We start from the raw sequence: 14,337 nt of genomic DNA, 5'->3' as shown, positions 1-14,337 counted from the left end.
AATGCATTTTTGTATTCTTTCTTTAAACATTAGGAAACTCATAACAGTGAAGCGGTTACACGAAAATATGCCACTTTTCAATGTCGCTGAAATAAACAAATGCATATCAAAATCATGAAAACAACAATTACACAAACGTTCGGCATCGTGTCAGTAAAATTGTAAAGTAGCACACGTATCTGCACATACACATTTCAGATTCCTTTTTTGTCTGACTGGGTTAATTCTCTGAATATCTGTGTGTATCTATCTATCTATCTATCTATCTATCTATCTAGGCCTATCTATCTATCTATCTCTATTTCTTCCGTTTCAGCTTTAGTTTCGATTTATTCACCACTTTCAATTTAAATAGAAGAAAAAATAAAATACACAAAATTGACAAAACCATACAATAACAGAAAAAAGAATGATCACAATAAGCATCAGTATAACATTACATTTGAAAGTGTTCGGAGACAGACAGAAAAGCTATAATGCCTTGTATAAAAGTCTTGTCTCCATACGATTTCATTCATAAAATATCAAAATATTCTTGATGGAAACCATTACTGTATGAATTAGTACGCACATACATTCGCGCGCACCCACACACACGCACCATCTTTTTTCATATATATATATATTATAAATAAATAAATAAATATATATATATATATATTTATTTATACACACACATCGTATGTCAAATGAAATCTAGCCGACAGATGGTAGAACACACACCCAATTAACCTCTTGCATAATAAGGCCACGTCAACAAAGTACGACAAAGTGGGGGATGTTATTAAATCGAAAAACGCTCTTTGCGTGTGGAAACAGTTCGTGACTGATCGATAGTCTTGCGAGCGGAATAATACAATTAGCATTTTAATTTTGGTCATACCATTAAGAGCATCTTTGCCTGGTTATGTATATTGATCAGGACTTGGACAGTTTTATCCATCGCTCTTGTTGGTGTATATGTGTGTGTGTGCGCGCGTGTTTGTGTGTATGTGTCCTTTGATTTGTTGTGTGTCTGTAGTGTGTTTCTATTTCCCCTCTTCCAAATTGATCGAAAACGGTTCACTGTCTCTTTACGCTGGTTTCTTTATTGCAACTTTTAGAGATCTACACATGCAATCATTCTTTCACGTCAATCTTCACCTTACATCTCAGTGATAATTAGGGGAGGAAAAGTATAGATTTTACGATAAATAGTTTACTGCAGAATAAAAAGATTCAAAAATATTCAGTCGACCTCACACGCTTAGAAATCTACAAGTATTACATACATGAGTTTTCACAACACGTCAACACTTTTTTTTTTAAATAAATGCTAGCATGAGATATTAAGTGGAAATAATATCATATACACGAATGAACATGAAATGGTGATTTTTATTCAACTCCACGAGCTACGTTTCTTAGTTGCTTAAAATGCAGCTGAAAAAAAATGTAATGTACAAGACTTTTACAAAAATCCCAAATCCAATTTCATTTCACTGTGTAGACATCATTGATAAACTACATTGCAATGTTGGAGATAACAAGAGACGGGAAGAGGGATGAGACTTAATTGAAAAAGTATTAACTAAGATATCCTCAATTAGTTGCTGATTTTAAAAGACATCTATAAAGTTAGCGATTTAAAGGCTTTGGACAGTTCAGCAGTTGATTTGATAAAGACATGTGACCAAAAGGAACTAAAATAAGAATGTCTTTTTCTACCTTCTGAATAAAAAGCTTGTAGAACGATGGAAATTTTGATAACAGATACATCATCAAACTGCTGAAAACGTGTTTTATTATTTTTGCTGACTTCAATATTTCAAGTTTAGGCATATTTTTCAACTTCTCATCCCAAAATGCGAAATTGATATTGGATTTCATCATAGTATCACGTACAGAATAAAACAATATCCTGACAAAGTGATAATTAACTAAAACGTATCTTACTCAGAATGGGAGTGGCAGTGTGGATCGAAGTGTATGACCATTGACCAATCGAGGCTGAATCCCATAGACGAAATAAGAGTAATGAATCATTGAAAATAATATCAGTAATCAATCGAAAAACACATGACAAAACAATAAGTGACAGACAATCATAAAAACAAAATATACTTGGCAGGGTATAATCTGTGCTCAGTCGTTAACACTATACCGCGAGTATTTTTCTCTTTCCGGCCAAAATATTTGAATGATGTCTTTCAGCAGTAATGATCTACCGCACTACCAATATATGACCAGAACACAGAGCACTTCGCGGATCCGCTACCGCAGTCTTCAGATTTCTCATGGTGAGAAGGACTTAAGGCGCACATACTGGCAAAATTCTTAAGTTGGTAGCTGCTGTTATTGCGTGCATGTGACATGCAGCAGGCATTACCTCACAATCATGACATACAGTACCTGAATGTGTACGTGCGATTTGGTTGTAAACGAAACCGGGGCGAAAAGAGTTTCAGCAAGACCTAGTCTTCAGATTGGAACGCGTCTTCATGAAAAGGATGACGATGGTGATGATAATGGCAGCGATAACGATAGAGACGATACTGACGAAACTAATGTTAACAATGCTGCTTCTAATGCAACTAATCATAATAACTTTAACACTAATAATGATGGATATTTTGATAATGATAATTGTTATGATGATGATGATGATGACGACAATGATGAGGATGATGATGATGACAATGACACTGATGATGTTATGTTGATAGCGATGTTATTTGATCGTTAATATCAAATTGATCAATGCGGGTGAAGACGACGCTAATGATTTTTGAAAAGGAGATGATGATTGCGGTGCTACTTATGCTGTAGATATGATTGATAGTAATCATGATAATGATGCGAGATTTAAAAATGAAAGGCCGAAGTTCTCAGACATTTTGGGGAGAGGCGGCCATGAGCAGGAGAATTATCAGGGTGAAGATGACGAGGGCGAGAGTGATTAGGATTAGCAGGAGACGATCGAGGACCATGCAGAGATCGATCCACTGCTGCTGGATCGACGATCTCGCTTCATCCTTTCTGGAAATGTTCACCAGACGACGCAGGTAGTTACCGATACGGAAGATAGAGGAACCGATACCAGCGCTACCGACCTGTGAAAAACAAGAAAGAAAGGCAAAATTCTGAAGTAAAAACACATAACAAAATCACAACATAGCAAAATGTGATTTCTTTTATACAACTTTTGATCATTTTCAATGATTTCAAATTGTGACCAATGTACATGAAATACAACATTCATTTCAATGTACTTTTAAACTCGACCTGAGACAATGAATTAGAAAACATTTGACAGTTATTATTTCCCGCTATAAGCTGTCAAACTCTTACATTTTCAGTTGGTTACATCACGAGACATATTCCTGCTAGCGGCAAGCGCGAAATCTAAATACTAACCAAAAGAGAAACGAACCATTGTACCACCATTTTATACAGCATGACTGGGTCTCAATAGGTTTCCAACTTTACATGGCTATCGAAACTATGAAAAGAGCTGAATATGTGAGCTGCTTCTATCCGTTCCAAAACACTCATAGCCCACGTTTTGTTATTTGGAACGCCCTAGTGAAAGACAAGGGGTTGCAAAATGTTATCACGATACAACGTACATTCACATAATAGTTACCCTTTTCTACGGTACTATGTACGTAAGAGCAGGTGGAAAAGGTCAATAGTTGCCGGTCAATAGTTCGATCTCGTACCTCGTTTTCGTCCTCGTCGTTGCCTTTCTTCTCCATCCCGTAGTCATCGGCGTCCAGTTCGAGCTTCTGCAGGAAGCTCGATCCGAGCAACTTCCCTTCCCTCGTCGCTTTCTTGGTGTCGAACTCGAACGGGTCGGCGATGGCCTCTGCGTTGAGGCCCTGGTCGAACGTCGGGTTGGGGTCGAACTCGTGGTGGTAGCGATCGAGGCGCAGCCACCGGGCCGACTTGTCGAGGATGATGGAGCGGGCCCAGGCTGGTGGAGGGTATCGGATGCGGAGGTGGTACATGCGAAGGAGAACCACGGAAATGGCCGTCTCCACGGACATGATACCGATGATGATGGATAGAAGCAGACCTGTCAGCGTGAGGATGATGATGATGATGATGATTATGATTATAATCATGATAATGATTGTATTAATAGCAATAATGTTAATGATTAAAAATAACTACAATTTTGATTGTTACAATGATGATAACAATGATAAATGGCAATAGGAATAATTGATGAAACTGATGGGCCAAGATATAGGATAATGAATCAATAAAACTTCTGCCAACAAAAAAAAAAAAAAACATTATGATTAGAGTAAAAATTCAGAAACCACTTTGGTGTTGGTAAATTGTTTCCTGGATAAACTTACGAAAACTGTACGAACAACGCCAAATATTCATTGGCATCTCTAAAATCGTAACACTAACACCTAATTTGAAATGAACAGAAGGAGGAAATAACATACAAGGGCTAAGCTGAACGAGAATGCTTCGAATTGGACACTGAGTATATTCACAAAATCAGACAACAGGATTGAAAACGCTCCAGACGATAAAGTTAGAGAACAATGAGCGGTCGGGATATGGATGGGCGGGACTCTGGCTTTCGTCTCGTCGTACCTAAGTAGGAGATGGAGTCAGATGGCGGGAGCAGCTGGGCGTTGAGGAGCAGAAAGAAGACCAAGGACAGGAGGATGGTGATGTTGAGACCAACTTTCTCGCCGGACTCGGGCGGAAGGTAAAACCCCAGGAGCGATATCAGTGACATGAACACGGAAGGGAAGAGGAGGTTGAAGACGTAGAAGAGGGCCTTGCGGCGGAGCACGATGAAGAACTCGATGTCGGAGAAAGGGATGGGACAGCAGCCGTACTTGACCAGGTGTTCTTCCACCGGCATGTCCAGTAGCTCCCACTGACCGTTGCTGCTCATCTGAGAGAAGTCGCCGGTGTCTGAGGTAAACGAAAAAACACATCAAGATGTCACAAACATGAGTGTTCTCATTCTCTTAAAAAACAAGACAAAAGCAAAAACGAAACAGAAGAAGCAAATGAATATTTATCATTTTGGTTGAAGTGATTACGATTTGGGGAAGACGACCCTAATACTTCGCGAAATAACAAATTATCCTTATACTTCTCTGAAAAATCTAACTATGAAGTAAATGACTGATTGAACTGTAAACAATCACAAAAATGACAGTCATTTTATTCTATGTTGCACAGACAGTGTGCGGTTTTAGCTTGTTATCTGTCACGAACGGATAAAAGGGAGGTTTCTTTTTCAGGGTGGTAAAAGACGACAAAGCCACATCCGTATAACTAATTCGCAGAATTTGTTGTCTTTTTACCTGAGACTTTCTTCATCACGACTTCGTTGCCGAGGTAGGCCCACGGGCCGAACTTGATGTTGCAGCGATGCTGGTCGAAAGGGAAGTAGGAGACCTCCAGCTTACAGGAGCTCTTGAAGATGGCCGGAGCCTGCCAGAAGACGGACCCGTTGTAGCTGATGATGGCGTTCGTCATCATGACGTCAGTCCCGGGCTCTTTGTCAACATCAGCACTATGAAAAATAAAGACACGAGAAGAGAGATACGAAAATTACTCTGTTCAACCACATTCGGAATTATGCAAGAGTGATTTGGTTTCAAACATGTGAACATGATGAATGATTACCAATATCAAACAAATGTTTCATATATAAAAACAATCACATTTTGATTACCTACAACTTGTATTAGCACCAAAATCAAACCTGCAATAGAATACTAAGTGTGATGTCATAGCCATTCATCACCATGGTAACTGGTTCTAAACAACCTCCACTGGCCCAAAAATCTGTGAACACTATTGTTACTAACCATGCGTCACCTGGTTCCAACCCAAGCTATAAAATAACAAACGTCTGTTACATCTCCCTTCGGCATATAAGCCTACTCTCCAATCATTTGTACATTTGTTCACGGACAAAACATAGCTGGAATGCCATTTAATTTTACGAATAATATCATTCAGCATCAAGGCTTTGGCGGTTATTTACTTCCTCTTAGAAAAACCCGTCAGTATATCAAAAACCCCAAACCAGAGATAACCCAAACCGAATAACACAAGGATAAAAAGACAGAAAAAGGAATAAGAGCGAACGGGAACTCAGCAGACCTCAACCTTGGGAAGCAATGTTAAGATCACCAAACATGTAAGGTTGATAAGCAAATTCCATCACCCAAGAACTATGCTTAAAGATCGTCGTTATCAAGGGGTCTAAACCAAATATTAAACACCCACCTGTTGTAAAGAACTGTGTCTGGTATCCAGATGAGAGTGGAAGGTACGTGGATGCTGGTGATGTTGTCATAGTCCATCGGATCCCACCTCAAGTATTCATCCACCCAGTTCTCAATAAATGAAGACAAACAGCACGATGAAATTGTGGAAAGTTGGCACGGGAGAATGGATGTATACCATTATATAGATTCACATCTGATGTAACTGGACTTCATACAAATTCGAGCTTTATACATCCGTGTACTGAAGAACGACACAGACCTTGATAGTTTAATGATCTGAGGACGGCCATACTAGATAGACAGGTTTGGAGCTGCAACTTCGTTTAAGGAACCAGAGATGGCATAGGCTAAAGCCAATGTATGCCCTATCTAATTCTACAGAGTGAATCGTCGCTAACGTGAACTCAAAACAGTATATAAAATAGAAACATTATGCCTACCGCGATGCACCATTTCTTTTTTTCTTTTTTAAAGCAGAGGATATTGATTTACTGGAAAAACAAAACAAAACACACACATCTCTAATTCTATGACCTCTACCAAACATCACTTTTGCCTAAGCTCTAAGGTTGTTAGGTACATCAAATTTGCACTTATATAATCTTTAACAAACGAAGAGAAATATCTGATCCTTCATATCAATACCATGAGTGTATCTTACCTGCTCCAGCCACATAGCTGTGATGAGAATTTGGTTCCTCTCGTCCTGAATAATTAAACAAAAAATAAAATGAAAATGCATGAAAATTCGCTGACTTCTTTAACCCATTCCCTACGAGAACCTGGTGGCATGTGTATTTAGTCTCTGAGGATTTCAGAATTCAGTATGGAATGGGCTAAGTCTGATATGTTGTCCACATTTGTTTTGATCATATTTTACGAAATGTATATGACATCAACTGTAATAGTTATTTCCATGTGCGGACAAAGTTTAGTGTTACCAACAAGACTTCAATAGAACTAAACATGTGGAGGACTGAGAATGATGTGTTTCCATTAGAAAGTTTCTTTTGAGAAACCTCCTAAATCAACTTAATAATCTCATTAAGCGTTTGTTAAAATAATTATAACTTTGCATGCAGACGACACTGTTTTATCACTTGGCTTTGTCATAAATGTGCTTTGCTCATTATGAGAAATATTTCCCTGACATGTGGCGTCAAGGAGTTATAGAGACATGATGTTGTCTACCCATCATTATTGTGATTGCAGAGAAAAGCGATTGGTTAATCATAACTCGTATACAGGGGTACATCCAGTGATAAACATACAAATATACATTCACTGTATCATATCACTTTTGTCATATTACACAGCTGTTTATATTTTCTATAATAACCAGAAATAACCTCAAATACGCATTATCAAAGAATGACTAACATTGTGTTTTTTAACGCGAAATGCAAAAGCTTCATTATTTCAACGCTACAAAATATATGAGGGTGAACAACTTCACCACAAACAGAGACTATTCCTTTTGAAAAAAGGAGGAAAGAGAGAGAGAGAGAGAAAAAAACCCTTCTTTTTCGGCATGAGCTCCTTTCTAACGTTGCTTACGTTTTATAAATATTATATTATATATGTTATATTATATATACATATCCATATCTATCTATATATATACATATATATATATATATACATATTATAATATAACACATGTTTAATATATATATATATATGTATATATATACTTATTATCGTATGTTCCATATTCTTATGGCATAATCAGGTGGCCAAAAGTGTGAGATGATAATGCACAATCGATAGTTTCGTATACGTACTATTTTCAATATTCTTGAGAGTCTGAGGTGATAGTGAATGTACAATATTTTGGACGTGTTGACCACGGGTCGGACGTAGCGGCTGTACTCGGACAGGAGGTCGGCCACCAGTTTCTCCTCAGTGTTCGACGACATGCGCATCATAGAAGACGTGGAGTTCATCATCATCGTCATCATATCGGCTTCGACCTGATCTGTTCGTCGAAGAGGTTACAGTACAAGATTGACACTTTGTTTCTAAACCATGATTTTACTTTCTCCTTCTGTTGTAAGCCTAATTCATTCATCTATTTGCACTTTCATATCATTTTAGTGGATATGGTATGCGTATAGCTGCACATTTCACTATTATAACTTCTTTGGAATTGATAGAAATAATCGTATGACACTACGTGAAAACAAGCAAATTATATACATACGTATTTTTGATAACATGCAATCTTCATATTACTTTCCGGAAGATGACAGACTAAACAATCAAGCAATCAAGCAAACAAATCAACAACAACAACAACAACAAAAAAACAACAACAAACAAACAAATAAATAAATACCCCCACACAAACACCCATAAACACACATGCAGATATTTAGATAATTTACATATATTAAATGTCCTGTTTTTGAGAGGAAATACATCTTCCACATTTAAACATGCAAGAAATTATTGAAAAAAAAGAGAAAACTATCAAGCTATCAGGAATGCAGAATTGCACTTACCGAGTAATATGTATGTGCAGCCCAACATGAGTAAAACAATAGTTCCTCTGTACGTGTAAGTCCCCATTCCTAGTTTTCTTCTCATCGCAGCAAAAACGAAAATAATTCAAAACCAGGCGTATTCGAATAAAGAGTCACCTCGGAAATGTGGTGTTCAGAGTGTTATTCGTAATTGAGCGGCAAATGTTTTTCTGCCAACGAAATTTTCTCTGCGAACGGAATCACGAAATTTTCTCTGCGAACGGAATCTCTCCTGCAATTTTTCAGCTGCCAAAAAAATTTTATCCGCCAACGAAGCGAAGAGTACACTGGCGCCAATCTGTATTACGTAACGCCACATTGATCGTACGCTGAGTTCCTTCTTTGGGCGAGGTTCCATGGGTATAGTCTCGATCACAGACTAGGGTACACCCTCAACGACTCATTCACCAATTGGGCGAAAACCATTTTCTTTTGTCGTAACGAATATGGAAAAACAAATCTAACTTTAATTGTAAGTTACGACCAGACCCTGAGAAGGATAGTCTACATACAACGTGAATCAACTGTCGATTGCAGTTACATAATTCATTGCATGAATATGATTATGCATACGGAGTATGTATGTATACATTACAATCATTATTGATGAAGTATTAATTCTAATTTTGTTGTGAATTTGTGTGGAATTGCCTTTTCCATGATAGTGAAAGAGTGCCTATTTTCTTCCTATGAAATGAAAAGATTGTGCGCCTATTATTGACATAATGCTCTGTTGTATATTCATGTAATGATTTTATAGTATAAACACTTTCAAAGATTTAATTATTTTATTTTTTACCCAGGGTAGCCCCATCAGTGGTTTATGCACTGTTATGCTTCATCACATACCAAAAGGTGACAGATGCGTATGCCTGACTGCTTGCATTGACACATCACATCACAACTTGCCATGGGCTTTAGAAAAGAATGGCAAAATTGAGTTCATGAAGATTCTCCAATACTCTACTTTTTAATTTCACTGCTTCTCCAGCGATGAGGGAATATCGTTTAACAAAAAAAAAATCCTAATTTAATTTAACTCTGCTAATTAAAAGTTATTTATTCGCTCTGAAAAGAAAATAAATCCCCGATAGAGAAGATGATTTCCGAATAATCTTCTGACGTTTGCATTTCAACAATACTGGGTACTGAGTTTCAGAATTTAAAGTAATTGCCATGAGGATTAAGAATGTTTTCAAAATTCATAACAAATCACAATGAACGAGGATGAAGACATAGCAGCTTCGCATAAGAATGTCTGATTGGGTGCTCAAGGAATAAGAGAAAAAAGAAAGAAAGCATGCATATAATTCTACACAGGAGAAGTTGTTGAGCAAGTGGCACAATAATCTCTTAAGTGGCACAATAATCTCTTAAGTCATCCATGTTCAATGTATTGTGTTTTGGGTTTTATTTTCATAAGGACCACAAGTCCACAAATCTATATTTGGCACTATTTAATTGTGTCCTACATTGTACATGATGTCAAATTGTATAAATCGTCTGGAATGTCTCATTAACAAGTAGATTCATTTTTTTTTTCATTGACGTGAACCCACTGAATAACATAGCTTAAACAAGGACATGTACACAAACTGTCCTGATGGTTTATCATTGTTATTAAGTAAGCGAGTCAACCGCCTCGATTTAAATAAATCAATAAGCATACCGGAATAAGTACATGTACCTCACACAGAACAGCTGGCGACCCCGCCCGCTTTTAAAACAAAACCCAAATTGAGCTAGAATATCGATCGACTAACAAGTAAGTCTACCTCGGAGTGTACCACTGGCGACGAATTTGTCACAGCAAAATGTGATTTGTGATTCAGGTAAAGGGTTTCCTATGCAGTAATTGCAATAACTTATGGTATTGCCGGGTAGGCTATGATACTTATTGGCGATGTCAAGGCAAGCAGGCATTTAATTGAGCAAATTCATTCGATTGTGGTGTATTGGAGTAGTGAGCAGCACAGTTTTAGTGGAGGAAGTGCGAGTCATTTCTCTCTCTCTCTCTCTCTCTCTCTCTCATTACATCTATCACCACCTGTCTATATTTTGCATTTGTCTGTCTGTCTGTCTATCCGTGTGTCTACCAAACTCTTCGTGTGTCAACGCAAAATATGTTGACGTGTCTGTACGTATTTGAGCGCACGTGTGTGCCTTCATTTCCTCTTTGGTGGCACAGCAAACAGAAACAAAGAGTCCAAATCCAACAAAAATTAATTACAAAATTACTTTAATAGTCAATCAACAATCAAGTTTCAGCACGAATAAGGTACAAAATCACAACATTGAAAAAAGACTAATAATGAAAACCGTGTAGCATTGATTAATGAGCGTAACAATTTGAAAACATGTACAGCGAAAATACGTTCACACGACGAATCACAATAATGTATGACAATATTCTGCAAACAAATTACAGCAAATCGATAGTTGATTGTTCAAAGAACATAAATGGAGTAAATCCGGCGGCTTTGGGAAAAGGCAGATGCTATGTTGTGATTCAATAGAATCAAATACATGAGATTGATAAAGAAAACCTAATAAAGCACTGACGAGAATAGGCATACAAAATTAGGAAACGTAAAATCATGCGCTTTCTCAATCTGAGAAGTACAACAAAAAATCAAAACAAGCAAAACTAACAAATAAAATAACACGACATTAGAAACAAAAAAGATAGACTTGTGGTATCAAAATTGAACATGATTCCTCGGCAATTTTCATTGTAACTAGCTCAACTTTCTCCGTTGAATCCGTTGAGTGAGGAGAGATAGGTCTTCAAGCACTAGAAGCCGGCGGCCAACCCGCCTTTCCTCGGGTCGGAGTAGGCGGCAATGCCCTGGTCTGTCCGGAGAATACCTTGTACAGTGGCATAGCTGGAGCTGTGGGATACGATGTGGCCGCGGTCCGCCAGCTTCGTACAGATAATCTCGCGCTCCTCCTCCTAAAAAAGCAGTGAACATTCATAAACAAACGAATAAGTACACAGACAAATAACTAAACAAATAAATGAACAAATATGTGAATAAGTAAATAAATGAATGAATTGAAAATAATAAAAGTTCAACAATAATGAAATGAATAGATGAATGAACGTACTGAATATATTTTGTATATCAAACTTATTTATTTATCTGTTTTGCTTATATATTCATTTATTTTTTATTTATCCCTTTATTTGTTAATTGGTAAAGACACAAGCAAAACGAAATAAAGGAATCATTGCCACATCAGTCACGATCGTTTCGTTCTTTTTCCTCATATATTTCTGTCTACGTGTATTAGTGGGGTTTTTTTTCTCTTTTCATCCTCTTGTACTAAACAAGTCTCCTAAGATACAATGAAGTGACAATAGTCGGGATATTTAGCAAATAGTGATATATCATATTCAATGAGAGCAGTGCTAATACACACTCTAAAAAAGGTATAGTCAAATATGACTGATATCTAGTCAAATCTGACTAGGCAAAAGGGTCAGCTGGGTGCAACTGATAATCAGTCATTTTGACTATATATTTCTAGTTATATCTATTTGACTAGATTAATCAGTTAAAAATCTTACTGGATTTCTAGTAATTTTCACTATTTTTGCAAGTCAGTTTTGACTATTTATATAGTTATCACACTTTCACTGATATTTCAGTCATTTCACCATTCATTTCTAGTCACTTTTCACTCTTTTTATCAGTCAGTATTGACAATAAAAATAGTCATTCCACTTTCACTGATATTCTCGTAGATTTTCACCATTCATAGTCACAGCATACTCTTGCATTCTTTCATGCACCTCCTTGGCCTTTGGTGTTCGTGTCATCACAGTTCAATTATGCTGCAAGCAAACATCAAATCAAATCATAAAAAATTGCAATAGCAAACCATCTTACATTCAAGGCAACATGCAAATATACACTTTGCATTTGATTTAATAGTCTAATCACGAAACATTTTAATCAAAGTATTTTGAGAACATTTCATTTACATATATTACATGAGCGTCAATCCATGAAACAACACGAAATATTAAAAAAGTATTATTTTCAACTCCCTTAACCCTAAAAATACTGGGCTATTTTGACCCCCCCCCCCCCCCAGTCTTTTTAGGGTTAACCCTAATAGGCCGGGCTTGAGATCTTGGCTGTCGAAAAATTGGCACGCATGTCGCCCGTGACATTATCTACTATATTGTGTAGTTGCTTTTTCGAAAAATTATATAATTTCACTAATTATGCATGGAATCAGACTTTTTGGTCCAAATCAATAAATGAAGGTCAAAAACAGTTATGATGTTCATTATAAACCTACTTTTGGTAGGTACCATTGTAAAGCCAGATATTTTTTTCAGAGGAATTTTTTAGATTTGATTTGGTAACGTCATTTTGAGATATTAACATTTTTCTGCGCATTTGTGCAGATTCTTCCATTCGTTTTATACACATAGGTCCGAATTCACAAAAGAGGTTTAAACCATGGGGTTGTTTAAACCTCCTTACGCGTACGAAAAATAAGTGTAAATAAGCGCACCAACCCATGCGCGCGCTTAAAGAAAACACATAATTGGACCGGATTCTGTGTGCGCGTACGCTTAAATAACCTCTTTTGTGAATTCGGGCCATAGCGTTGGTCATTGCTGACATCGTATTCATGCAAAACAGAGTACAATGAAAGAAAACATATATTTATGAGATGAAAGTCATTGACAATCTAGTTGTATATGCTATGTACCTAAAGCTAAGAAACCACACTTTTTTTTAAATTCATTTATCAAATTCTACTTAGTGACCCTGTTTTTGAAAAACAAATTTTTTAAAATGGGAATTCGAGAAATCCCATTTGTGAAAAATTCTGTTATTCCTCTACATGTAGCCTGTTGTCATTGTTCAGACCATTTTCAAACAAAGAATTCTTGGATTGTTATTATGTAACAGTTTTTTGAATAGCCTGTACTAAGGTATGAATATCATATAATAATGTTTTTGTGATGTTTTTATCATTTAGATTACTTGTACATTATGAATTTCTTTCAAGTAACAGTATGATCTTCTTACCAGTTTCTATGTTAAATGTACCAAGTTTCATGGAAATTGGGCAAAAACTGAGGAAGTAGTTTGCAACACAAAATTTTCCATCAATTTGGCTCATAATATGTGAGCTGTTACCATGGCAACATACTTTTTGTCACTGTCAAGAAATGTGTCATGCTGACCTATATCCTAAGACAAACATTCAATATGAATTCCATGAGAATTGGAAGAACACTGATGAAGCAGTTTTGCCATGAAGCATTTTGCCCTATATTTTACCAATAACATGCCGTTACCATGGCAACGCACTTTTTGCCACTGCGGAAATATGTGTCTTGCACATTAATATATTCAGATGAACATCTGTACCTAATTTCATAAAAATTGATCAAAAACTGTGGGAGGAGTTCGCGACGCAAGATTTGTACCCATTTTTGCCCATAATATGCCGTTACCATGGCAACGTACTTTTGGGTAGGCCTACTGTCAAAAAATATGTCTTGCACATCTACAACCCAAGGC

At 36.8% G+C, this 14,337-nt stretch overlaps 2 protein-coding genes across 2 annotated transcripts in view; both read right to left on the bottom strand.

Moving 5' to 3' along the window:
- Window positions 1–2,867: 2,867 nt before the first annotated feature.
- Window positions 2,868–8,221, bottom strand: LOC139721823 (neuronal acetylcholine receptor subunit alpha-10-like). The gene is made up of 7 exons (XM_071633482.1): window positions 8,045–8,221; window positions 6,922–6,966; window positions 6,259–6,368; window positions 5,325–5,536; window positions 4,597–4,926; window positions 3,702–4,057; window positions 2,868–3,092 (listed from the first exon to the last, which is right to left on the bottom strand). The coding sequence occupies exons 1-7, from the start codon at window positions 8,219–8,221 to the stop codon at window positions 2,868–2,870; spliced, it is 1,455 nt and encodes a 484-aa protein (XP_071489583.1).
- A 3,358-nt stretch (window positions 8,222–11,579) lies between these two features.
- The window catches only part of LOC139720795 (glutathione hydrolase 1 proenzyme-like), a 39,765-nt gene continuing 37,007 nt past the window's right edge, over window positions 11,580–14,337 (bottom strand). Inside the window, exon 16 of the mRNA XM_071632466.1 lies at window positions 11,580–11,729. Coding sequence (XP_071488567.1) covers window positions 11,580–11,729 — 150 coding nt within the window. The remainder of the gene's footprint in view (window positions 11,730–14,337) is intronic.

This window comes from Diadema antillarum, unplaced genomic scaffold (genome assembly GCF_040938485.1).
Source record: "Diadema antillarum isolate AM-2024a unplaced genomic scaffold, OU_Dant_1.0 scf00000000, whole genome shotgun sequence".
NCBI classification, from domain to species: domain Eukaryota; kingdom Metazoa; phylum Echinodermata; class Echinoidea; order Diadematoida; family Diadematidae; genus Diadema; species Diadema antillarum.
The sequence above is the reverse complement of the archived record's forward strand: the minus strand, read 5'-3'. Positions and strand labels throughout refer to the sequence as shown.